At 41.6% G+C, this 25,008-nt stretch overlaps 1 protein-coding gene across 2 annotated transcripts in view; it reads right to left on the bottom strand.

Moving 5' to 3' along the window:
- The window catches only part of LOC141911008 (uncharacterized), a 38,876-nt gene that overhangs the window by 8,387 nt on the left and 5,481 nt on the right, over positions 1–25,008 (bottom strand). For both annotated transcript variants that reach the window (XM_074801945.1, XM_074801946.1), the window contains exons 2-4: positions 4,846–4,924; positions 1,868–1,929; positions 335–1,381 (exon numbers count right to left, since the gene is read on the bottom strand). In XM_074801945.1, coding sequence (XP_074658046.1) covers positions 335–1,369 — 1,035 coding nt within the window. In that variant the 5' untranslated portion in view covers positions 1,370–1,381; positions 1,868–1,929; positions 4,846–4,924. The remainder of the gene's footprint in view (positions 1–334; positions 1,382–1,867; positions 1,930–4,845; positions 4,925–25,008) is intronic.

Raw genomic sequence — 25,008 nt, 5'->3', positions numbered from 1 at the left:
CTTTGGTGACCAAAATTATAGGTAATATTAAGTGTACTCAACCACTGAGGGTTAATCAAATCCCAAGCCGTTTTATGGGGCCAGTTTCGAAAGACCTGTCACATCCAAAAAGGGTGCTTTGTTGTTTACAAAGGCAATATTATAGGGGCGCAACCGCACTGTGAAATTTTCGATCTACTAACTGTTAGTTTTCATTATTTCTTCAAATCAAACATCCACCTCCAAAGACTAAATACGGATAATACTCGAATTGCAAAAATATATTTCTATTTTCTCCCTGGACCCTTCGGCAACATTTCAAAATGCAGGTAACTGAAATTTTGTGAATTGTTACCTCTCGATTTTCTCTTTTAACTGGTCGTTTTTTACGAGATATTTCCTTCTCGTTGTCGGCTGCTTCATCTTTATTCTCGTTTATAAACGCTTCGATAATCTCTTCTTTCGTAACGGCTTTCTCCTCGTTAGACGCGCTCGAAGACGAGTCATCGTCACCGGTTTCCTCCTTTTCACCGGCGCTTTTATCTTTATCTTCGCTACTATCGTCATCGTCATCGTCATCATCATCGCCAGACAGAGCGTTATTGATTTCCTCTTTGCTGACGGTGGTCGATTTGATCATGACGTCATTGCCGTTTTCGTCCTTTCCTGCTTGTATTTTATTTTCCTCGACGCCTTTCACGTTATCGTGAGAAATGTCCTCTACGTCATCTAACAGTGTTTTCACTTCACTCATTTTCAGTCGTTTCGAAACTGGTTTTTGTAAGGAAAGCGGATGGTCGAAATCTTTCTTCGATTTTTGCTCTTCGATGTCGTTATCGTTATCGCCGTTCGACGCTAGGAGCTTTGCCAACGCTCTCATATCAGCCGGTTTCAGATCGACTTTCAATTCGTCGGAGTCGTCCTCGTCCGGCTCAAAACCGTCGTAATCTAGACCTAGACGCTCTCGTAGATTCTCCTCGGCGATCGGTAACGACGATATGAGGTCGTCATCGCTGAAATCAGAACCGAGGTCCGTATCCGTAGCTTCGTAGTCCGCGTCGTAGTCGCCTTGTTGTCGCATGGGTTCCGGTTCGTCGTCATCGACGTCGCTCAATGATCGGTCGTCTGCTAGTTCGTTACCGAACAGGTAGGCGAGCGGACTGGCGTAGCCTTCCGGCGGCGTCGGCTCATACTTGCGACGTTGTTCACGTTCGAGCGCGTCCAAGGCGTCTTGTAGCTCGTTGTTCCTACCCGCCGCATCGTCCGACCAGTCCGTCCGGCTCGAACGCCGGCTCCGCAACGAACGATGGACGCTTCGACCGAACACGTTCAAAAGGCCACTAAGTAAGAGCACCACGAGTAGGAAGGTTTTACAACTACGAGCCGCCATTGTGATAAATACCTACAAATTAGAAATGATACGGATAACAACATAAGGTTTCAATGTTGTATGACTAACAATAAGTTCACAAAGTCCTCCTCAAGACGAGCTTTTGGTGTTGGCTGTTTTTGTTCATTATTCAAATGATTTTCAGTACGGGCCTCCACCCTTTTATGTTGTTAGATTTGTTTTTCCTTTTACTATTTCTTTGTAATAACGTGTTAAAATTTAACATCAAATGGATTTCTTTTCTATTCTATCCATTAAATATTAAATATCATCATTTATTATTGGTTTTTACCATATTTTAGTGCCTTATTCAATGAAATACTGCCGTGTAAGGCACTCACATGAAACATTGATACATAATTAAAGTGTAGCTATCCAAAAGCTTGAATACAATGATAAGCTTTAAGAGCTGACCTAAACTGGTTACAATTTTCAATTAACAGAACTATCACGAAAAGGTGCTACATCCGGTCTACGTTTATAAGTTTGTGCACTCACCACTGGATTTTCTCGTCAGCAAAAAGGCACTTTTTAAATCTATTACTCTGATAACATCCACGCTGAAAATAGAGAAAAAAAATAGTAGCCATCATTCAGAGACGTGACAAATTCACCTGGTACTTAATCCAGATTTTTAAGACTGTGTTCGATGGCGCTTTGCACAGTGTTATGCTTGGATCTTGGTTCCCAAGACTAACCCTATTGGATTATTCATCTACCCTCACGACGGGACGGCCTTTAAGGTGTTGCCCGCACACTGTAAATGTTTCTCTCTCTTGTTTCCGTGTTTTCCTATAAGCGTCGTGTGCGTTGAACTTAAACTGTAACATCTAGAACCTGTAGTTTATCTGTCTTCAGAACACGACGCATTAGAAGTTTAAAGGTTTCGAAGTACTTCGAAAATGAGCTTTGCCGTCACCGCGTCAAATGAATGACGTCATTATCCCCTCTTAGTCTTGCCGCGCCGTGTTGAATAGGATACAGTCGTGACCGCGACGAACACCTTCGTGTCCAGCGGATCCAATTACAAAGCGGTTGTCATAGCAGCGCCGGTGAAAATTATCAAAACTTTACACGCGAGTGTAAATGCGAGTTTCTGAGATGACCAATGTCTAGAAACCGTTCCGCACGCGCTGTGTGGTTCCGATGGGGAAGACAATACGCGCCTTGCGACCAAAACAGCGCAAATTGTTTCCATCGCGAAGTTTCTCGAACGGGTTATTCGATACCCATAAGAGCATTGTCTCTTTTCCAGAAACAGCATACATGGAAATATTTCTGCTTTTCCAATATGATACGATGACTGTTTAATAGTAGATACAGAATATGTAAGGCCAATAGAATGACTGGTTTAGCTTTCACAGTAACAATTTATATTTCTGAATTTTTATGAAATTGTCAGTCGCAAATAAAAATGACGACCTTTTCATTCTACGTTACTTCAACGATCCAGTAAAATTATCAAAATTATGAGTAATTCTTAACGACGACCTTTTTCATTTTCAATTTCTTCATCGATTCAGTAAATTTATGATTAGATACTTTCCTCTCATTCTCGTCGACTATAACCATTCAGTAAAATTGTGATTATCCACTATAATGGCGGACTTCTCATTCCGGGTGACAAACGTATCAGTGAAATCATAATAAGTTCTCAACTAAAACCTTCACATTCGCAATGATTCAATAGACGCGTTTTAATCATCGCTTTATGAACGATTTCTTTTCAGCCGAGAATCAAAGATCATCAACTTTACTATTGAATCCGCCGATTTACACCTTGTCAATTTCCGCCCGGTATAGCGCGCCTTATTCGCAGCATCGATGCGCAATCAGCGAGTGTCGAGCAGACGATAGCGGCAAAAATTACTACGTCTACACCGAGTATTCACAGCGGCGCGCGAGAAAATTAGGCCCGAATAATCGTAAATACAACGAAAACTACATCGAACGAGAATCTCTGAACAAGAGTTAGTTAGACTCTAGTGCACGTAGTTCTCCGCTGGGTTGTTATCGTCGCCGTGAATTCAGGAATTCGGGTCGTCCCTCACGCGAGTTTGGTTTATTCGATTATATATCACCACCAGGAGACCAGCGCCAGGTATAAATTACAATACGACTCGCCTTAGGAATAAATTCATTTTCAAATTATCCGGACACGAATTTTCGGTTACTTACGGGATTGCGATGTCGCTTCTCATTTGGGCTTCAGATTCGACTAGACCAACAACATTGACTATCTGTTGGGTTAGATTTCAAGCGCTGCATAACTGATTTCGCAGAAGCGCTCCTAGCGTACCCTCAATTGCCACAGTAACGTTGTCAGATCCCTATTAAACGTAGAAGACTGGCTCCACGCTAGCGCTCCTAGCGTACCCTCAATTGCCACAGTAACGTTGTCAGTTCCCTATTACACGTGGAAGACTGGCTTCACGCCAGTGACCCGAGTGCATCCTCAATTTCCACAGGTAGCATTGCTAGGTTCACACTTGGAAGTCTGACTTCAAACTGATCACCTAGTACATCACTGATTGCCTAGCTCTAGTGCGCGGTCTCCCATTACCGACAACGGCACACTGGGTTCAGAATCATCCCCAGGGCAAGTCTGGCTGTCATATTCAGTATTTCAGATGAGGTTTTTGTTGTTTATTATAGAGTTTCATATATGCTATTCCCCTATGATGAAGTTATGTACAAAATTCGGCGCTCGCCTGACATTGATAATCCAGTTTATATAACAACAATATTCATTTCGGCTGCTCCCCGATACAGGCGATGCATGATATAAATCTAATAACTAGAAAAAAAAACAGTCTACGGTAGAATCCGGCCAGGTCAATAAGTTCCAGGACATCTCAATGGGATACTGGCAACGCTACAAGGGGAAGCGATGATTCAGCCAGGATCGCTAGTGGCACTGAGCGTTTCAATTTCTTCTACACCTCAACTAAATTCGAATCTACTTTTTTCATTAGTAAATCAAAATTCAATGAAACCCAATACTACACGTCGAGTGAGAAAGCTAATCCTATATCAACCCGATGACTTGTTTGATATTTCGCATTCGGAAGCCAAAATATCGAGTTCAAATTCCATTGAAAATGAACTGATTTTCACTACGAGTGACCCAGCTGCGCTCTGGTTGTGCCGGTATCCCATTGTATCACCCCCACTTGCACGTCGAAAGTCGGTAAGATCGTAGATCTAAGAGATATTTATATTTTGTAAAGAATAAACACAAGTTTTGCACTCAATCCTTACTCGTAAGAGTATATCTGACCATGGACTCTTCAACGAAACCATGGACGTTTCGTTTTAAAGTCCATGGTTTGACCCTGAAGTGGGCACGATGATTGACAGATAAGTTAGCAGTGTGACTGAGACAATAGGCTTGAACATATATAGATCAAACACAACTCACAGGTTTTGAGACGGTTTCAGAAGAATTTGACATTATTTTCCCCAAGAAAACTCACCTCGATTTACTTATCTCGTAGTATTCTTGTGCATTCATTCATGAATTCTGTTGACGCTGTTTATTATTCTGGTTGCCGCCTAGAATTTAAAAAAAATTCGGAAATGAAATGACAGTTAAACAGGGTTGTGTTGAGTTTTAATTCTTCCCTGAAGCCAATTGCAATAGGATTTGATCTTAGAGTCGCATTCAACGTATTTGTCTTGTTCCAATCATTCAGCGACACTAAAACGAGTTTGAGTCCGCGAAGATAGTTTTATTTCAGTATCCATGACAAATACATTTACTGGTCACGCTTTATCTACGGATTGTCTTGTTTAGACCCCGAAGCATGTCTACTTCTGAAATAACACGTCACACACAGATTCGTCTGCTCCTCTGCCACAGGTAATGGTCACGCCAAAGATAATGCATTTATCATGCTGCGCATACACCCAAATGGTACATTGACCATTCTATTAGACTCTACCACCGTCTCGAAAAAAGAAATTATGTTACAGTTTAAAAGACTTGATTAAGGACAATAACTTCAAACCTCTCTGAAACTCATGCTTAGCAGTTTCATACGATATCATCTTCCGTGATGAAGATTGAAAATTGATTTGAATTTTCAACGTCTTTTTGATAATCGATCGATTTAGCAGTAAAACTCTGCTGGTAGAACCCTGTGTTCCCGGTGGGTAGACACACTGAAAATGTGCATAATATTGGAAATTCCACATTCATTTCAAGATTAAAAACCGCCCTCTGTAGACGTCATTTGTGCGTACCTCTCTCTCTCTCACTCTGTATGTAACTTATGTGGTGAATCCGTTTTAGTTGAACTCGTTTTTGTGCAATATGTTGTTTCGATCATGTCGTTAGTCCCCTCATCGATGCGACCGATTCTCAACGAGTTACTATCTACTATATTCGTATTCCATTGTTCTTCGCTCGATTAGCGCGTGTAGTTATGCCCCAATCGGTCGAAACATGTTGTTTTCTGTTAAGCTGAATTGTTAAGATTATGAACACTAGTAGGAGGGGCGTATTGTCTTCGCGACGTGTTTGACTGGCGCGTAACTCCGTAGATGACTTGTACAGAATTAGCGAATAGATAACCCTACGTCACCTTCGATCGAGTAACGTAACCAGTGCTTAGATTTAAGACCAATCTATTTTGGATTATAATCAGGCTAACATCAAGTCCAGTCTTATTACGTAATGAAATATTTGGATTTAAGTTATGACTGTCTGTGCAATTAGACCCTGATATAAATTACTCTCCGAAGGTTTAAGCGTCTCCATAAGGCTAAAAAAAGATAAGTTGGGTCTCATTTCTGCTGAGCTTTAGAACTGACCCGGTCGGCCGCCTATCTACCCTTAGATAACTTCTTTAAAATCATGATCAAGCTAACCATACATAGATACCCAGTAGTTATAGAAATGAACTGATTATTAATTTCTATCGCGGTTTACAAAATTACCCATTATCGTTCAATTTCAGTTAGTAGACCACGTGGTATTCCTGCCGTTTCGTCTGGTTTAACACGACCGCTTTTGAAAAGGGAAGAACTTCATTACTCGTTAGGCGACTCCGGATAAGGCGAGTGGGTCGCAGTAGACAATAATGTTGATCGATGGCTTTAAGTTGGCGAGGATTTAATGGAAACTACAGCGGTCCGATGTCCGGAGATACGACGGCGTAGCATTAGACCCATAAACCGGGGTGAATCCGTTTTTGTTTGACTCATGATGCGCCGGCTGTCTGAGACTGATATCCATCATTCGACTGCTGCTTAGTCGACGACAATATGTCATCGATCGTTCTCAGAGATCCAGGGGTCACGTGGAGACTCGAGAACATCCACAGGGAATCGGCGAATCCCCGTTAGTCGTACGCGTTATCAATGCGTTTCGCGTCCTAAGAAGAATTATGCCCGAGTCTTTGATTTAAAATTGGGCTGGAGTTAGAATGCTGCTTCGAGTGAGAAATTCTGTAGACACCGTCTATTACTCGGTTAGGTTTAGGTCAAATTCTATAGCCCGAGCTGGTGTCAAATACTTGAGTCAAAGTTTATGAAAAACATGTAAATGTAGATATAGCCAATATGATTAGAGTGGTACAATATTCTACCCCGAGTTCTGCACCAATATTGTAGTAGCTTCTGTGAGTTGTACTGGTCGTCAATTTAAAATCTATGTCAGTGAATTTCACCAACGTTTTGTTTCTTATGTTCTGATCATGAACTCCTCGGTATTCAACAACCCGGGGTTGAATATTAACAGGCCCTACGCTACCGAATAATCCGGGGTCTACTGTAGGTTTTTGTTTTTATGAACACTGATTTCGTTAATCGTCAATTCGACAGACGACATTTGTCGAATTAAACGTTTTCCACGTAATACCAATCACGCAAACTGGATCGTGTTTTCGACGAGCGGTTCTGATTATTTGACGAATTCGTCCCATGTTTTCCATATAATTCCCTCGTTTGCTCGTCGAATTGTCAAACCAATGGGAAAACGAGTCGTTTATAGCTTTTAACGTTAATTGAATTTGGTCGGTGTCGACGAAACGCGGTTTAATGTATTCGTACTACGCGTTAATGCAAACTCAAACAAGTTGCCAGGGTTTTTTTACTAAACGTGACGCTGAGCGACGTGTACGTCGTGATGGAGTAACGTTACCGCGTTTGTTTATTGAAATTGGGCGAGACAAATTCGTCGTTAAACTAATGTTATTTCTTGTTTTCGTTCGGTTTGTATTTCTAGGAAAGGTCTAATATCGATATTGACTGTCGACGGTAAATATAGCCGGCTGCGACCGGAAATCTGATTGGGTCGGCCATCTTGTGCGCACCTGCTCGCTAACGCGTCGTCATCAGGTTCGAATCCCAGCGAGCCAGATCATTCTTTCAATCAAACATTCGATAATGGCGCATATTAACTACATGTATATTGATCCTTCATATATGTTATATCATTCATTTCATTGTCGACAATATCAAGCAATGTATATATTGGTATCTGACGTGGAGAACAGATGATAAGTTCAAAGCCCGCTATGTACAAAATTAAAAAGATTAAAAACGAATTTATTTATCTGACGATGATCTTTATTGATTTCAATTCTTGATAAATAGCATTCAATTTTAATCTTTTTAATTCTGTACGTAGTGGTTTTTAACCTACTGCATATATTTTCTATTTATAGGCGCTAATAAGCTTTCCAGTTAGTTTTCTTGTTAATAGTGACTATTTTTGTTTGGAGCATACATTCTATTTCAGTATTCTGCCATTTTCTTTTAAAGAAACTATCTAGAATTAACTCTGACTGAAAATGAAAACCTGGTAAAGCATCCGAGCCGATTAAATGGACGACTGATAAAGCGAACTGAATTACTCAAAAACTTCGTTCTATTCAACTCGTTAGAATAAAAAGATGAAATCTACCTCTAACTGTTATTTATCTCCTTGGTTGTGATTTTGTTTTCGACGCCGTTCAGATTCTCTCGGAATTCTGGCTCGGATCTAAACACCTATAAATAAATGATATTCCCTTTTCGCCGTCGCCGCCGGTGCGACTAACAATGACGTGTTGATATATAAATTAATTTGTTCTTAAGCCCCGGGTGGAATTAATTAATGATATTTTTGACGGTCTAACCCGCGCGCGATGCTATATCAACGGACGACGTCGTTACCATGCCAACGTTTATACTACGCGATAGGCGCATTATGACGTAATCTAGGTTTGGTGACTGCGATAGGGAATGAACGCTTGACATTCGATAGAATTTGAACTTAGTGAAACGTTGCGTAAATGTCCCAACTCAACCGAGGCATACCGCGGTTGCGGATGCAATTGGTTAGATTTCAAGTTCCCGGGTCTCATCCCAGATATAAATTTGTGGTTACATGTAATACTGAAAACCGTAGTTCGATAGTTTGATGATTATTTATACCCGACCAGGTATAACGGGCGATCATACACGGCGATCTTATCCACGCGATTTAAAATGACACATAATTTTATTTTCCACGCTTGAAAACATTTCATATTCTGTGTGGATCGTTTTCGTGTCTCGTGTCATGAATGAAAAATGAATAATTCAGTGGCCAATCAATTTATTGAAATTAGTAGTTATAGGTCCCAGGCGAATTCAGTTAATTTTCGCATTTCCTCCCCGTACAAAAAAGTCATGATACAATCTAAAACTATGAGGTAATTTGATGATTTCATACTAGTTAGTTTAGTAGGTAGCCATCTTGAATTGCAGTAACAGGGTCTCAACTTCTGTTTAGATCTAGAACGGGTTTTACTAGTTTTTTGAGTCCATTGTTAACGAGGGTTGTTCCAGGTGCCAACTACATTTTGAGGTCAATGGAAAGGGAAATGTGAAGGATCGTCTGCACATGACGACGACGATCGACGTCACAGAAATCTGACTCGTTCAATTATGTTCGCCCGGTTCGTATTTCCGTTAACAAATTGACTGTTGCCCGTTCTCGCGTTACCCGGCGAAACCTCGCCCGTCCCTGTTCCTTCGTCAAGAAAAAAATACAGTTTTGGAATCGACAACGGCGCAACTCTTTGCGCCGATTCGATCGAGGTACTGATAACTCGCCGGGTGCTTGTAAAACGTCGGATTGCTCGCGCCGAGCGTGCTTTCAGCCGGATGAAATTATCCGTTATTTCCGATTGACTGGTGCCCGTAATTCGATACGTGTTACAGACTGGTTACGCTAATGAACAGCTAGCAAATATGAAAACGACAGCGTAACCGAAAAGCAAACACGATTTGATCGGTGGTACACACAATCCGCATACGTATACGGCACCTTTATACCCGATGAGCAATCTTCTTTTATATGTATCAATAAATCTTCGCTTCATTGATAATTCACGAGTCTATATATTAAAGTAGGCCACTTGGGTCGCGATCTTACGACTATTACTCTCGAGGTCGTCATTCTCAACGTAGCGGCCGCCGCGGTTTCGGACGCGGAGACGCTCTTGTACGCGTTAATAGCATCGGCGCCGAACGGAGTAAAATTCGCTCAAGCTGCAGCAACGACGACCAATTAACCGTCTGGCGGAGAGTAAGAAGTCAGATCACGCTCTCTACGCAGCTCCCGATGGAGGCATGCCGAGCGGTATTGTAAGTGCCAGCCAATTAATAAAAATGAACACGCTGTTTTTGCGACGAGACTCTCTCCACGTCTGCGCTTATATGATAATTATCGAGGTGCGCGGACTTATTAAATAGCTCGCGATCTACGATGACATCATCACAGCATCGCTTGACTTATTAAATGTCAAGCGTCTGATACAGAGGTAAATCGCGGCGTCTGACTCCAGCAGTTGATTAGGGGTCTCTCTGTAGGTGGTGCGCGCGTTGTCAAATGGCGGGGCCATACACTCCCGTCCCGCGGTAGGGATAAACACTTCCCTACCGCGATTCGTTACTAACGACCCGGTAAATGTAGGTACTTACTTAGTAACCCCTAAAGTATAACGAGTATTAACTTTATATAATTATAGATATTAAACGGGTGATAATTTAGCAAGGAAGTCGTTCGCGGCAAATTACGGCTAATGATTCCTCAGTTGAACTCTCGGTTCATTTCCGTATAGGTTTGCCTGGTTATTCCGAGTACAAACTTTGTCACCTGGGAGCGCAGTTACTGAACATGAGTCTATCCCAATAACAAGCTCAGAAATATCGACCTCAACTAATGATGCAACATGGGAACGTTGACCAAATCGCCTGTGTGTCATCGACTTTTAAACATGAACTCTGGTCGATGATTTTACCGTTCCTTTTTATTGTGGACTGAATTTGAGCCAAAATAATCTCCAGGAATCGAAGCCTTATTTCTTAACGCGACAAGCTGTCTACCGACGACCAAACACTTCACAGACGCAACGGCCTTGAGAAAAAAAATCTCGCGCCGACAAACAAACACTCGTAAACACCGCGCGACCGCAGCGGCAGCAACCAGTTGATGAATCATATTTCGTAATTAACGGTCGTGATTTTTTACGCCAAACGACATGAATGTTCAGAACACGATATCATAGCAAATAAAAACCGTTCATTAAATCGACCATAATTATTACTACCCAGCTCAAGGCGTCTGGCGGCGCTTAAAACACGAAATATTCGTGTGTGGCCCGAATGTCAACGGTGTGAGAGGTTGGTGGATGGGTTGGCTAGCAACGCCAGTCTCTACAGACAGGGGACATCATTAGATGGAGTTCGCACACGACGGAAGTCGGCATATTCGACTTCCTGTCTGTATAAAAGACGTCTAACTGCCTGGTTACATGGAACACGCCAGTAGACTATTTTCATCAGGCAATGGATATAATTAATGAGAAAAGATATAGCATGCACTGGTTAAAAAAGTAGTAAAATGGCTATGTCGCTAGGGTGAGATTTGTTCATGGACTCAAAACGTTTTCAAACCGTGGTAGAGTTCATGATTTCACAAAAGACAGTTGAATTAGTTCCTGTGGGTTCTTAATCATCGTGTTTGACCGCAGGGGTCTGGAGCGAAAGAACTTTTGACCATAGTATATTCTTGTTACGTTTTTTCAGTACCTAAGACAATGGGATCAATTTTTTCACTAGGCCCTCACAGGGCAGCCTTCGCATTTCCTCAGGAACGACGGCGGCCATTTTCATTTCGCGTGTATTCTAAACCCGTCTGCGCATTATCGACCTTTGGAGTAATTAATCCAAACATCGACTAGAATCGTTTTTCGCGTCCATGCGTTGAATGACCTCCCTTCAATCAATGCCTTCATCTCTGCCCCCGCCGCCGCTGGATTGGGTTAAATGCGTGTCAAAAAAGCTTGTAGTGTCTTCCTTCATTTTGTTTGTTTGTTAATTGTGTGGGAGTAGCCATGAGACGCGAGGCACGATTATCGGAAATCCCGTGCCGAAGAGGTTGATGACAGAAACAGAAGTAAAAAGCGGTCAGAACGTTGTTTGGCCTAAAGTATCCAATTTCGTAGTCCACGACGCTAGAAGGGTCTGCTCAAAGACTGCGTATCCCCAGGAATCAGGAGACCGAAAATAGTCTTGATTACAGTTATAAATATGCAGCCCAGATCGCTAGAGACGTTCGATACTTTTATTATTCCTCGATTTTAACAGAGTCTAGACCCGAGAATTTATAATTAAAGAATGAACTTCAAACCGTAGATTTTAGACATTTTAGGAGGCCTAGTCTCAGTCTTATTCCTACACATCATATCACCGATCTTTTAAGATGGAATCTTTGGAACCAACTGAATGCGCGGAACAAGAAGCACATTTATTAATTCATATTGTCTCCAATTGAAGTCACTATTTTAGTGTATGGTAGTTAGGGATTCATTCCTAAAAATAACTGCGTCGTGATTAGACCTGATTTCGTGGGGTCGGTCATAAAACTGTGTGTCTCTGAGGTTGGAACGCGTGACAATAAAACTGGCCCAGATGATTCGATCTCCTTCTAATGACATCCTCGAGTGCGCGAATCGGGCTATCACTTTGATAAAGCATCCATACAGCAGCGACGTTCCATTCCCAGCCGTCTGTCGTCTGTCTTTTAGCTTGATCAGTAATTTTCAACACGATCCGGCAATTTATTCCGATACGGACTGGCGTCGCGTAAAAAACGGTAGCTGGTTACGAAATGTAATCATAGTCGGTAAACAAACGACTGCCGGTTCAGCGACTCGTTCGAAATTTACACAATATTATCACGAACGAGATGAAATTGTCGTCATTCTGCGTCGTATGAACCGATTATTGTAGAGCACACTCGCGTGAAGTCCTGAAGTGTTCCTGATTTTGAGCCTGATTCTGACGTCAATTTCATAAAATGGGTCATTAATGAATGGAAGTTAAGGCTTATAAATTTCACTTATTTTGGCCCGACTGGGCCTATTTTAGGGGGTCAAGTCATGTTTATGCTTGCGGGCACATGACCCGTTTAGTCAAGCCAAAAATCAGAACATACCAATCATAATTTTATTACATTGGCCAAAATGAGCTATACGCGTATATCATCATAGGATATTGATGTATAACACCTTCTAGACCGATTGACTGTGATTGACAGTTTATTTATTGCAGGGGGGCATTCAGAAATTTCGGGAATCTCTCAATATGGTGTCAGTCACGTGATAAAAGCACGTGGCTACAATAGGTCTATTGTCTGTTATCATGTTCTCAACTCTGAATTTACATGACGCACGTTTAAATGAGTATTCCCAAAGCGTGCGGTTAATAAATGAAAATCTGGCTGGGTTTGGGTGTAAATATTTTACCACGGACTGTATTTTCACACTGAAAGCACTTGTTGGCATCGTAACTGCCTACAAAAATAGTTATATTGTTGCTTTGTTGATTACTAAAAAAAGTATTCGATACAGTTCCCCATTCTGAACTATGGTTTGAGCGTATGAAAAATAATGTGGGTGGAAATGTATTTACAGTTATCTGGAGTATGTATAGTATCGCGAAATCTTGCGTCTTTAATGGTAATGAACATTCGGGTTTCTTTAGTTGCAAGATAGGTGTCAGACAGGGAGAGAATGTGTCACCCTTCTTGTTTCTTACAAATATTACGTCAATTTCTATAGATCAGAGGCATAGGTTACAGGCCAAGAGCAATACACAATTAGTCAAATACAAAAATAATGTCGCTTTTCTAGATCCGGAGGAGAGTTCATCTATTAGACTCATGTACAACTAACCGAACGCGCGGGAGTCCCAAACGATCGATATACAACTATACCGCGTACTAGGTACATACATCATCTAATCTCATAGGATGTTAACCTCAAACGACAGGACACAATGAAATACGTTAGATTACGGCGACCCACACAGAGACGATTGACAATGATTTGTCGGTGGGTTGATGAACGCGCTCACCGGCGCGGGGTTGTGATAGACACGCTACTAGCCGCCGGGTTGTAATGAATCGTACGATAATGACATCATCAATTCTGATACGTTTTACGACAACATGACACGAAACCGAAGCGCGACGAGCGACTAACGATGTCAAATGTTGTCTATCCGATATTGTTCGATTAAAAATACGCCGACAACGACGACACCAGTTGCGCCGTAAACTGCGGAATATACTGTTTCTCGCCTAAGTCTCTCGACCACAAAATCTTATGTCGTTCATGAACAAGAGGAGATAAGCATTGATGAAACCGCAGGGGCAGATTAAGGGGTCATCTCGGGTGGTCCAAACTTAGCCTTTTAAATCTTACTACTAGTCTTAAGTTGTTAGATTGGCTATATAGAACTAAGATGGTCTTAGACTGGTCTTAAGTCTAGGACCTGACTATGGAACCGCCCCCAGGAGGAGATCGAGCAACGTACAACACTGGCAGGGTATCATACGATTCCAAATCTCCTGATAAAAACAGTCCCACGTAAACTAGATAATGACATAACAAAACCATACGTTATACTGTCGAATGATATAAACGAATTTCGTGTTTAATCAATTCTAGCTGCTCACCAATGCGGAGTATTTGCATAATCGAAACCGACCAGAGATTAATCCGCCGGGACCACGGTAGTCATGAGCAATTCGGCGGATTTTATTTGATAATACGGAATTGGATCTTTACACATCTGATATTATCGTTGTATATTCTAGCTTTTTTATTCTTTGATATCGTTTATCTGTTTTCTTTTCTTGTCAAATACCCAATTGACCATCGGTTTCAGTTACATGTAAAGCCAATATGCACTCGAGTCCCCAATGTAGAACATGTAGCATCTACGTGATATAGATTGGATATGTCACATAGATTGGCATTTAATTCGAACACATCTTGCGAACCCGAACTCAGCCGAATAAGATATGAGTATTAAGTGCTGCTGAATATTACTGATCCAAACTTAACCAATCGTAGCCTTATTGGAGTAAGACTACAATATCTGTATTCTTTCAAAATTGTAATCGTTTTTAAAATTTGTATAAATCGGTAAAATCTATATTTCATTTCCAAAAAACTTGCCAACCTACTACAGATTCCTCTACTGCTCAAACTCGTGGTCCCAATTCGATTTACTAATGGTTATTTTACTGTTGAGAAGAGAGACACGACGGCCTGCTGTATTGTTCATATCTTACTTTTTAAAAGGAAAAAACCGACTACGTACTTTATCAGTCCCAATAAACCCGATTTAAATCATTGATCAGATTCTATATTTCTCCCGGCGTCACTGGCAGGTCGTCAGAAATATCTAAGAAGCTGTCAGAAGCGGAAGTTTAATTACTGCACCACGCTGTTCTTCGTTATGAAGACATCAGCACCTGCCTCGTTATGAGACCTTCTGATATTTACATTACAGACAATATGATTGAACGAGAATGCGGTGGAGCTTTATATCAGCACGCGGCGGGTCATACGGGGATGCTTTAAATACCGGCGTTTATGATATTGGATGCGATGAGAGTATGTGACGCCCTCGTGTCATAGGAGAATATACGCGCAGCATTCTTAATGCGTCGTCGGACGTCTCGATGTCTACGGGATGGTCGTTCAGGTCCACAGACACTGCGGTGCTCGACCTGATAATGGAATAGGTTCATGATGAAACCGCACCACCAGGTATACACGAAACATGATAATCAGAAATGTAACCAGCCATTGCGATAATTGATTTACAGATCTGTTGATGCATTACAATACATCTGAGTTGATATTCAAAACCCGTACTCTCTCCAGCGCTTCCATAGACCAGCAAGAAAAAAATGTCATCCGGATGTTGTGATGAATGAGGTTGGCAAGTTTGGCAAGTGAAATATATATATCCTAACGAGTTTTTCTAACTTTAATAACGAGTGGGGTTTTTAAGGAATACAATTATGCCTTACGCCAATGAACTTCAGGTCGGTAAAGACCAGACCAAAATACATCGAACAGCACTTTATAATCTTTATAAAGTGCTGATATTTATTCGGTTGAGTTCGGTTTGCATAACGTGCTCACGATTAAGAAAAATGCCAATCTATCATCAGGCATCCTTCAACAGATTTTATCTGTCCTACATTACACTTCCAGGAACAAGTGCCGTTCCTCCAAATCCCCCTATGACATCACAAGATTATCGAGTGATTGATTCATTAACAATTAACTCTCTTGGGATAATCGATTATATGACGCTGAAGGCAGCGATTAAAGGGATGTGATAAGAGAGCGTATGGAAGGGGCCATCTTTTCTCAAATGCTCTACACAACGCAATCAGTGTGGACGGCTCTGTAGAGAACGAGAGAGAGGGAGAGAGAAGGTATTGCGCCAGTGGCACTTTATACTGGCGATGTTGTTAATGGTGATTATGGTGTTTTGAATGCTCCGAGTGAATACAGAGGAATGTCTTGGGATTTCCTGCTAATGAACGAACGCATTATTTGTGTATATGCGATTATGCATATGATAATGTGAATTGTGGTTAAATGCGCTTGTACGCGCAGATGTTATGAATTATCCCGGAGTCGTTTTTGGATGGGCCTCGTATCGAAATCCCAACGGTTCGATCAAATATCAATTTCAGAGGATGTAAATTATAGGCACCCATAGAGACGTTGCAAGTAGATCCTTGAATCATGAGCGGTGGATTGATATAAGATGGTTGTCACCTTTTTTTTTTAACGAGAGCTTCTTCCGTCTCAGAACACCAGAATTACCGGAATCTAGGTGGTTTGATGTATATAGACGAGGCTTCGGAAACGTTAAGTCCGACGTGTCTGTATTTGGCAGTCTGGGCTATCCGTTGTCAAGCCGTCATGATGAAAACGTCAAGGCGTTTGTTGATGACAAAAACACATATTCTCCCGTTAAGCCCGTTCTGTAATGACAGCCACCATTTAGCCGTCGTCTGTGCTATCAATTGATATTCAATTAACGTCAAGTACAAGCATTTCATTAGAAAGAATCTCTTGTCACGTATCTCTTGTAAATTGTCGACTTGCCTTGGAAATAGACACATCGGCGGCGTGCGTGGCGCGTCGTCTAGCAGTTTCTGCTCGAACGACGTGAGCCGTTGTTTAGATCGATTCTGATTGATTTCGCCGGGTATTAGCCGATACCCGCGCATAATACATTTGTGATCCTTTTTCTAATAAGCAATCACTGGTTTTATTTGCCGTTGATCGATCCTGAATATCAATAGGCTCCTGAATGGGTGACGGGTGATGAGATTGATGAAGGGGCCAGCGATGTTTATTCCGGATTGAGGAGACTCGAGGCTCTCAACAACTGTATATACTGATACTCGTGTGTCTGTGGCCGCTTTATTACAAATATCATCAACTCATAATGAATAAGATACATCCGGACCCGGTTCCACAGTTATCAATTAGAGATAACTCATGGAGTTAAAATCAGTTCATTTTCGATGTTTTAACACTGGAGTCAAATATAACTCAGAACCGTGGAACTGGGTCCAGGATACCGGTTCCTCGTTCATGGTTGACTTAAGACCAGACTGAAGTCATCAATAGTTTAGCCAATCTATAACAACCTAAGACTAGTTTCATGATCTAAGGTCATTTTTGGACTTAAGGTTCGCCTATAATGGAACCGGCCCCGTCGAAAGCACGGCAACACTCGGTAGGGCCACAAATACGGTCAACATCGCCTTGGGATCGGACAAATCGGTCCAATTTAATGATAGGAAAACACGTTAGGCAGTCAGAAAATGTCAGTTCCTCGTTTGTCCTGTCGAGTACGAGTTGGCTATAAAAGTACGAGTTGGCCATTGCCGAGTAAGACGAGGTTTACTGTATGATATAAATATATGCACATGTATGTCATCGAAGTTGTGATGCTTTTTCGCTAATGGGAGAAGCAAAATATGTCTTGTATGTCTATGTCTATTTCATTACAGATATCATGTTGGATGATAAAATGTCTGTTGACGAAGCAACGCCCGTTAGGCCCTACTTAAAAATATCATCTAGATACGTGATTATGTTATCAAACTACGAAATTCTTTTTTTCAATTATGATAAGAGAAAAAAAGCCGACCGTTAATGGATTTCGGGAAAGTTCTTCTTTCTCTATCTGCCTCTCTATGGCACGCTCTCCGAATCGGAATAATTATATGAATACGGCTAGAATTTCATCGGCGGCGACAAACGAAAGCCCGAAGCGTCTGCAGAATCGAATCGACACAAAACGCACGTGTTCGATATTAAAAAAAAGAAAACATTAAAGGTGATATAATTCGATACGTTCGGCGTCGACGAGATGAAAATTCGAGAAAACAAAGTAAACTGAAATAAACTACCATTTTATCGAATATAGAAAACGTTTCGAATTACGGGTTTATTAAAACAAGTGAAATTCAATGTTTCATTTGTGAGCCATTTTGCTGGCGTGTCTTCAAAGGTAACTGCAATCGGAATCGTTGAAGAAGACGAGCCGTGTTAACCCGATGTTGCATGCGTTAAACATATAGCATAGACAGATATTTTATTTACAGATATTCTTATCTAAGATACTAGAACCTTCGCTACCGAACTCCAGTGTGTCTCATGTTACCTAGGCTTTAAGACCAATTCCACTTACTTTAATTGTAATCATTTTTGGGAGATAAGGATGGAGGATATTTGCTGCTAAGGGTAAGGATGTTATGATATGTAATGATAAGCCATGTATGGCTGAGCTATAGCGTGTTTTTGAATGGCAATTAAAATGGAGTTGAACCAAAAACATGGATCGTTCCATTGTCTATTGCCAATTGATTTAAAATCACCGGATTACACTCATCGTGACATTTTCCTACGTGGGATTTGCAAAAACAAGGACTTTATTGTTTGGAAAGTAACAGATATTTAGAAATTCTGAATCTGATGTGCCAAAATTCTGTGAGGGAAACGAGACGCCGAGCTCACCTGCGCATTGGTAAAAATGGTTATGATATATGACATATCCAATTCAAGATAAGTTTAATTAGTAGAGAAGACAAACAATTCTACTAAGGAGAAATCCGTCGATTTAATTTCAATGTCTCGATTGGCAGTTTAGTCATCTATCAATAAACGTACACAATGGAACAATCAGGATAAAGAGTGATGATGATCATCGATCTGACGATGCTGCTGCTTAACATGAGCAGCGAAAGCTCGTATTTCAAATAAAACTGGAATCGGAAACTTAACGCGAAACATAAGAGAATTTTGTGTGAATGGCATTTTTCAGCGATTATCATTTGATTATACCGCGGCTGGAGGAATGAATCGGCGTCAGGTTCATCTAGACTTATGTAGGAAAATCCGGTGATTTATACTCCCGGCGGCGCGGCAGACGATTACAGAACAACAGAGAGCGGAAATGTTCCGAGGGAAGAACACACATCGCCCGTTTGATCGCCTACACAAGAGAAACAAGTTACACGACAGAAAATTATTGTGAGAATTAGTTTGATTTATTGTCGATGAATTGACGAAATGAGACCCGAACACGAAAGCTCAATTACTGCCTGAAACGACGTCTGTCAAGTGGCGGCTCACCTTTTATTTGAGACGATATTTTTACATTTCTTCCAATGTTACAACGAATGATGGCATTCCTAGAACTAGAGGTAACACGCATCATATTGGATGTAATCCGCATAATATTGGACATTAAGAGGTTAATTGATAGTTTTCCGAGAACTAATTTCACCGAAAAATCCCCAACTTGGTTCCAATAGAGGAAACGCGTGTCCTATTGGACGTAATTCGCGTCATATTGGACATAAAGCGATTAACTGAAGTAAAAGGTCTCAGAACTCTGACATTTCACGTCCAAAATGATGCAGGTGAACAATATACGCATGACGTGCGCATTATCTCTGTATGATCAAATAAAGGACCCAGACCAAAGTGAAAGCAATGTAATCTCGTGGAGCTGGGCTCATTGCCAGAATAAACCCACTCGTCAAGGGTTTAGGCTTGGGGCCAGAATATTGACCTACGACTTTATAATACTTGGCTCTGGGCCAGAATGAACCCACCGCAACACTGCAAACTGACACGAAGTCAAACCTACAACCGGGACTGGGTCCGGAATATAACCCACGACATTGCCGAACCAGTTCAACCATCAGCGCTGGTTAGTGCTAGACTCGGTTGTGCGGTATGATTGGACTGGGATGGATCGCTATCTCCATATGTTGAATTAGTATGCTATTACAGAAAGTGTTAATATATTAGATTGCAAGTCTTCGTCTGGTCTTATTCGATTTCCATATGCGCGGTCTATTAACGAGATTGTGGACCGGTGTTTGTCGCGACTCTTCGCTAATCACAACAACTATACATACATCCGCAACGCGACTATTTCAGCTAAATTGTAACCGACATCAAAATATACTAATGTCATTTGTAAAGGGCGTCTGGGACCAGACTGAACTCAACAACTCAATTAGAACTATACTTGTATACACGTGGACCAAGTGAATCGCCCCATGATTCTACTTATATGTACATTATTATGGGTACGACGCCGCGGACTACGTGGACGTAAAGGGAATATTTTAGGACTGTCGTCTGGTAACGATCCAATCAACGCACGTTCTCCGTGGCGCCTCACTGTTAACTGATCGCGAGGTCTGTTTGTTATGTCGTCGTGTTTGCCGCCGCATATTTTCGGTCGTAAACAACAAATATCATATCGAAGTCACGTCTGCCTGGCTTCATCTCCTGCTCACGTCGCGCCGGACGAAGAACTAAACGGATATGACGGCGTTGAACTCTAGAGCGCGCTCGCGCGACTGATGCCGTACGAGTAAACGATAAAAGTCAACGATCATAGAAATGACATTCGACAAACAACTCGGCCGTTTCGGAAATTTGACGTCTTGTATATAGCCGTCATGCAGATCTGACGTCATACTTTGTTTGATCTTCAGATGGGGTTTAAGAAACTGCAGGGATCAGTCGAGGAGGGGGAGAGATTCTGATGTATTGCTTTGAAATGAATTGCATCGCGTTGACATAAGGTTTTGCCATATAAATTTGCATAAATTTGCATGTATTCATCCATTAGCTTCTTTCACGTCTTGCAGCTATGCGTATACTATTATCATTTCACATAAGCATTTACAACATTTCTCTTCGAGTTCTACTTAATCTTTGACTCGTCATCTTCATTCATTAGATCTATATTGTATTCCGTACTCAACGACGCTCTAAATCGTGTAGCGGAAATAGACATGAAATCAAACCAGAAAGTTCGAGTCCCGGTGATGCCTACACAGCCCTCTATTGAATATGAAGATCTATCCTTCTGAGAATGAAGCGTTTTAGAATTCCGAATTATGTTCAGCCGATACGGGATGAATCTCGCTCCCTAAACGCTCGTTCGTCTTGGTTATAAATATCGATTTTCGGAGCCTGCCTAAATCCCCGCCGCCGATTGGCTGGCTCCGGATTCCGGCCCGGGCCCGTGGGATAGGATGTTGCGTGCGGTTAATTTGAAATGCTTGCGCGTTTTGAAACGGAGTACGGTTTTGTAATTGAAACAAACGACGCGCCAACCGGCAAATAGACATTTACGATGCGATATTTCAGAATTAGATTTTCACGCTTTCTCGCACTGGGTTCCACGTCCCTCTTGACGGAAAAATAAATAATGCTCTAACGACGGCAATCAGAATTTATAAAACGTATAGTTTTAGAGGAAAACTAAAAATAAGATGATAAAAAGATTGTCTACAATTTGGATATTTTAACGTAAATTTACGACTTACGTATGCCTTTTCTATCCTATACAACTGGGGAACTGGATCCGGGGTCAAATCAAACCCGCAAAATGGGAACTGGATCCAGAGACATTAAACCGACACAATGGTAGAACTGGAACAAGAATCAAATCAAATTCACACAACTGTGGAACCGACTCCAGAGTCAAATCACCACAGCTATGTCAAAGATGTTCAACTGGAGTTGAACACTCGAAAATACATGATATTCTAGCTACATTTTTATCGCAACTCTAATGTACGTATCTTGTCTGAACCGCAGACATGGTTTCGTGTATGGATCTTCAGTTAAGTTGAAGATTAGCTTCCGTTGTATGCATGTGATTGAAAAGCGCGCGGTGTTTATCGTATTCTGCTCGGTTTCACTGACTGGCATACGACACGTGACATGGCAGACGAACTGCCGCTACAGCCATCTCATTAAATCAGCGACGAATTAATCTGGATTTTATCCGGATTTCGTATGACTTGTTGCGTAGTATGAAATCGGCTCATACTAAGCGATATAGACCGACATGCTGCGTAATAAGGATATATCAGTTTAACGATTACGGATTGCATACAAACCACCGACGTTGATGCAAGTCATATAGAAAATTCCACGCTATTACAACGAGAAAGATGGAGTCCGATTAGTGCGCAGGGCTGGATCCAAGCAGGGGGCCAAGTAGGGGCCAAACCCAACCCCTTCTCCGTGTGTAGACGCATGTAAAACAGTTACAATAATGTTTTACAATAATGTGGTTTCAAAATAATAAATTTTATCGTATAATTTTAAATTCGAAGTGTGGGATTTCTTCATTTATGTTTTCAGATATTGGCTAATGGGTACTATGTGGGTGTGTTGATGCTACAGTTCTTATTTGCGCGGAAAGCACGCCGGCTCACCACTAGCGCACCTAGCGGATCCGCGATTGCCACAGTAGCTTTGCCAGGTCCAGATCCATTCGTTGACGTCGTTTGCGATATCAGTTTACAGTATATTTCATTTCCTATTTTAAGAGGGCGTTATAATGAAATACCGCGGGTCACCGGAAAACCAAAATGAATCAAAGTCAAGAATTAATTACCATCATCATCGCAGAGCGCCGTTAATTTTCCTTCTTCGTCTTTCGTCTGATAAGCAAGTAGTGACGGTAAGGGACATTGATCGCGCGCTAGAACCCCTGAGGGGATTCAACACCACGTCAGATAAGTTTATAATATAGCGTGTACGTGTGTCTCAGCGTCGCGCCGCCTGCTGTATTCAATACACGCGCTCCGCCTCGACGCAAACTCCATTGACAGCTTCCTCGCAACACCGGCAGTCTGTCAGATTCGGCGGATAAAACCGAATTAAGTAAATGTGATTTCATTTTTAAACTAAAAGCCGCAGCAACGGCATCGGGCGCACGATTGGAAGAACTTAAAATCGTACACGCATCTCAACCATTCATCAGGATCATGCGGGAAACGGTGCCACGGTCCACTAGATGGCAGCAGGTGTCTGTTTTACTCACCGCCTTTCCGCGACAAGACAGAAGCGGGAGGGGGAGTTTATCAAGAACCCCGTGTGTGTACTTGAAGCGCCAGAGACTGAAGTTACTTTGCTTTATCGGTAACAGCGCGCTGTCACTTATATCGTTTCTGAATTTGATACGTTTAAAATAAGATTCCAAATGTAATACCAGACTCTTTTTACCCTTTGAATAAACTTTGGTTTTTCGAAAGCCTACGTATATATTCATGTATCGAATTTTTTCTTTCGAAATGTCAAAGACGCTCCTCTGGATCTTTAACATGTTCAACAAATAGACAACGCCAAAACTGACCACGCTGATCGTACCGATAACCACGGACTGCCCACGCGATAACAGACGATGAATGACCCCACTGGACTCAGTGGCTAGGCCCTAAAGCATATTATACTTAATTACTTCATCAGTTGCAGTATCAGCGTTCTCCATCCGTCTGCTGTTCTAACTACAAACGGTGGCCACTTTTACGCGGGGAAACGCGTTAAAAGCCCAGCGACGCTTGACTTCCTTCCTGTATTGTAAGTGCCCTGGAAATTCAGTCAGTCGAGTTCTCTATCGATACACCGCAACGAGACGTCGATATGTTTCAACGTGTATTTATTATATTCAGTTCAGTTCGGCGTTACATAATAAAAACGTTGTTTTTGTCGAAACTCGTCACCGGCGGCGGCGGCGAGCCGAGCTGTGAGCGGGGAATTCATGTCGCCAAAACCGGAAAATACTCAACACGTACAACGTCGATTTTAAAACATGTCACTTCACATGATACAAGCTAAAAAAAACAAGTCCGAAAAGGTTTTCTTGACCTGGAAATTAATCTCAAAGTTTCGACTACATCCTAGTAGTCATCTTCATTAAACTACTACATAAATAGCTCAAGATATAACTCTTTTCAAAGTGTGGGATATATTTCAATATCATCGTCTTGTTAGATTTACAACAGATTCCCCCGAAACCTGTGCGCATGAACTGGTAAATAGATGACACCTAGCTCCTGGACTATCACTTCACACGAGACCGTATAGGTGAAATAAAATCCTCCCAAACACCTCCAAACACGATTTATCTATCTGACAGATATATCGCTAAATTACTACTATCTCACCTAGATTTTGCGAATCGAAAGATTACATGGATGCCTTCATTTCTATTCAAATTAACAGTTTACTATCTACATTGTTATATGAAGGGTGTGTTTCTATCAAATTACCCGAGTGTTAGAACATACAATACTCCCATCTCCTTCAAAGCAGTAAACAACAATTATAGTAGCTATCAGGTCTATCGTCGTGTGTTTAGCGTGTATATGATACGCTAAGAGCCATAGACTAAGACCAGACGTATTTTCTACCATTATACACGTATATACGATGTCGATGTAGTATTTCCGATTATAAGATATGATATGATTTCATTTCGTTCTTATGTATATGAAATTTCCAAAAAAATCAATGGGTAAAAACACATGTGCAATCATTTTTGTTAACTCAGTATTCCTGAAGATGAACATCGTCGAATCAATCAGTTGTCAGTTTAAAGGGAACTCTTCCGACTTTCTCGTGAAATCAGTGCAGGATTCATCCCCAATACATGGATTCGTTATTCCCATGGGCGTCCCCAGGATTTTTTTTTTGGGGGGGGGGTGAGTTCGTTTTTAGGAATTCGTCTGGGGTCCTCCCCAGGAAATGTTTGAAAATTTCGTGCGAGCAGGCGCGTTCTGGTGCAATCTGAGGCCGATACGTAGACTGGTTACCGTTTCCTTGCGTCTATCGATTCTAATTTAGCACATGCAGACCATGTGCCGACGTTTGAAAATTCAAAAAAGGGGGTTCGTTCGAACTACCGAACCCCCCTAGGGACGCGCATGCAATATATCGTTATTC

Source organism: Tubulanus polymorphus, chromosome 9 (assembly GCF_964204645.1).
Source record: "Tubulanus polymorphus chromosome 9, tnTubPoly1.2, whole genome shotgun sequence".
NCBI classification, from domain to species: Eukaryota; Metazoa; Nemertea; class Palaeonemertea; order Tubulaniformes; family Tubulanidae; genus Tubulanus; species Tubulanus polymorphus.
This window is presented reverse-complemented; position numbering and strand designations above follow the sequence as displayed.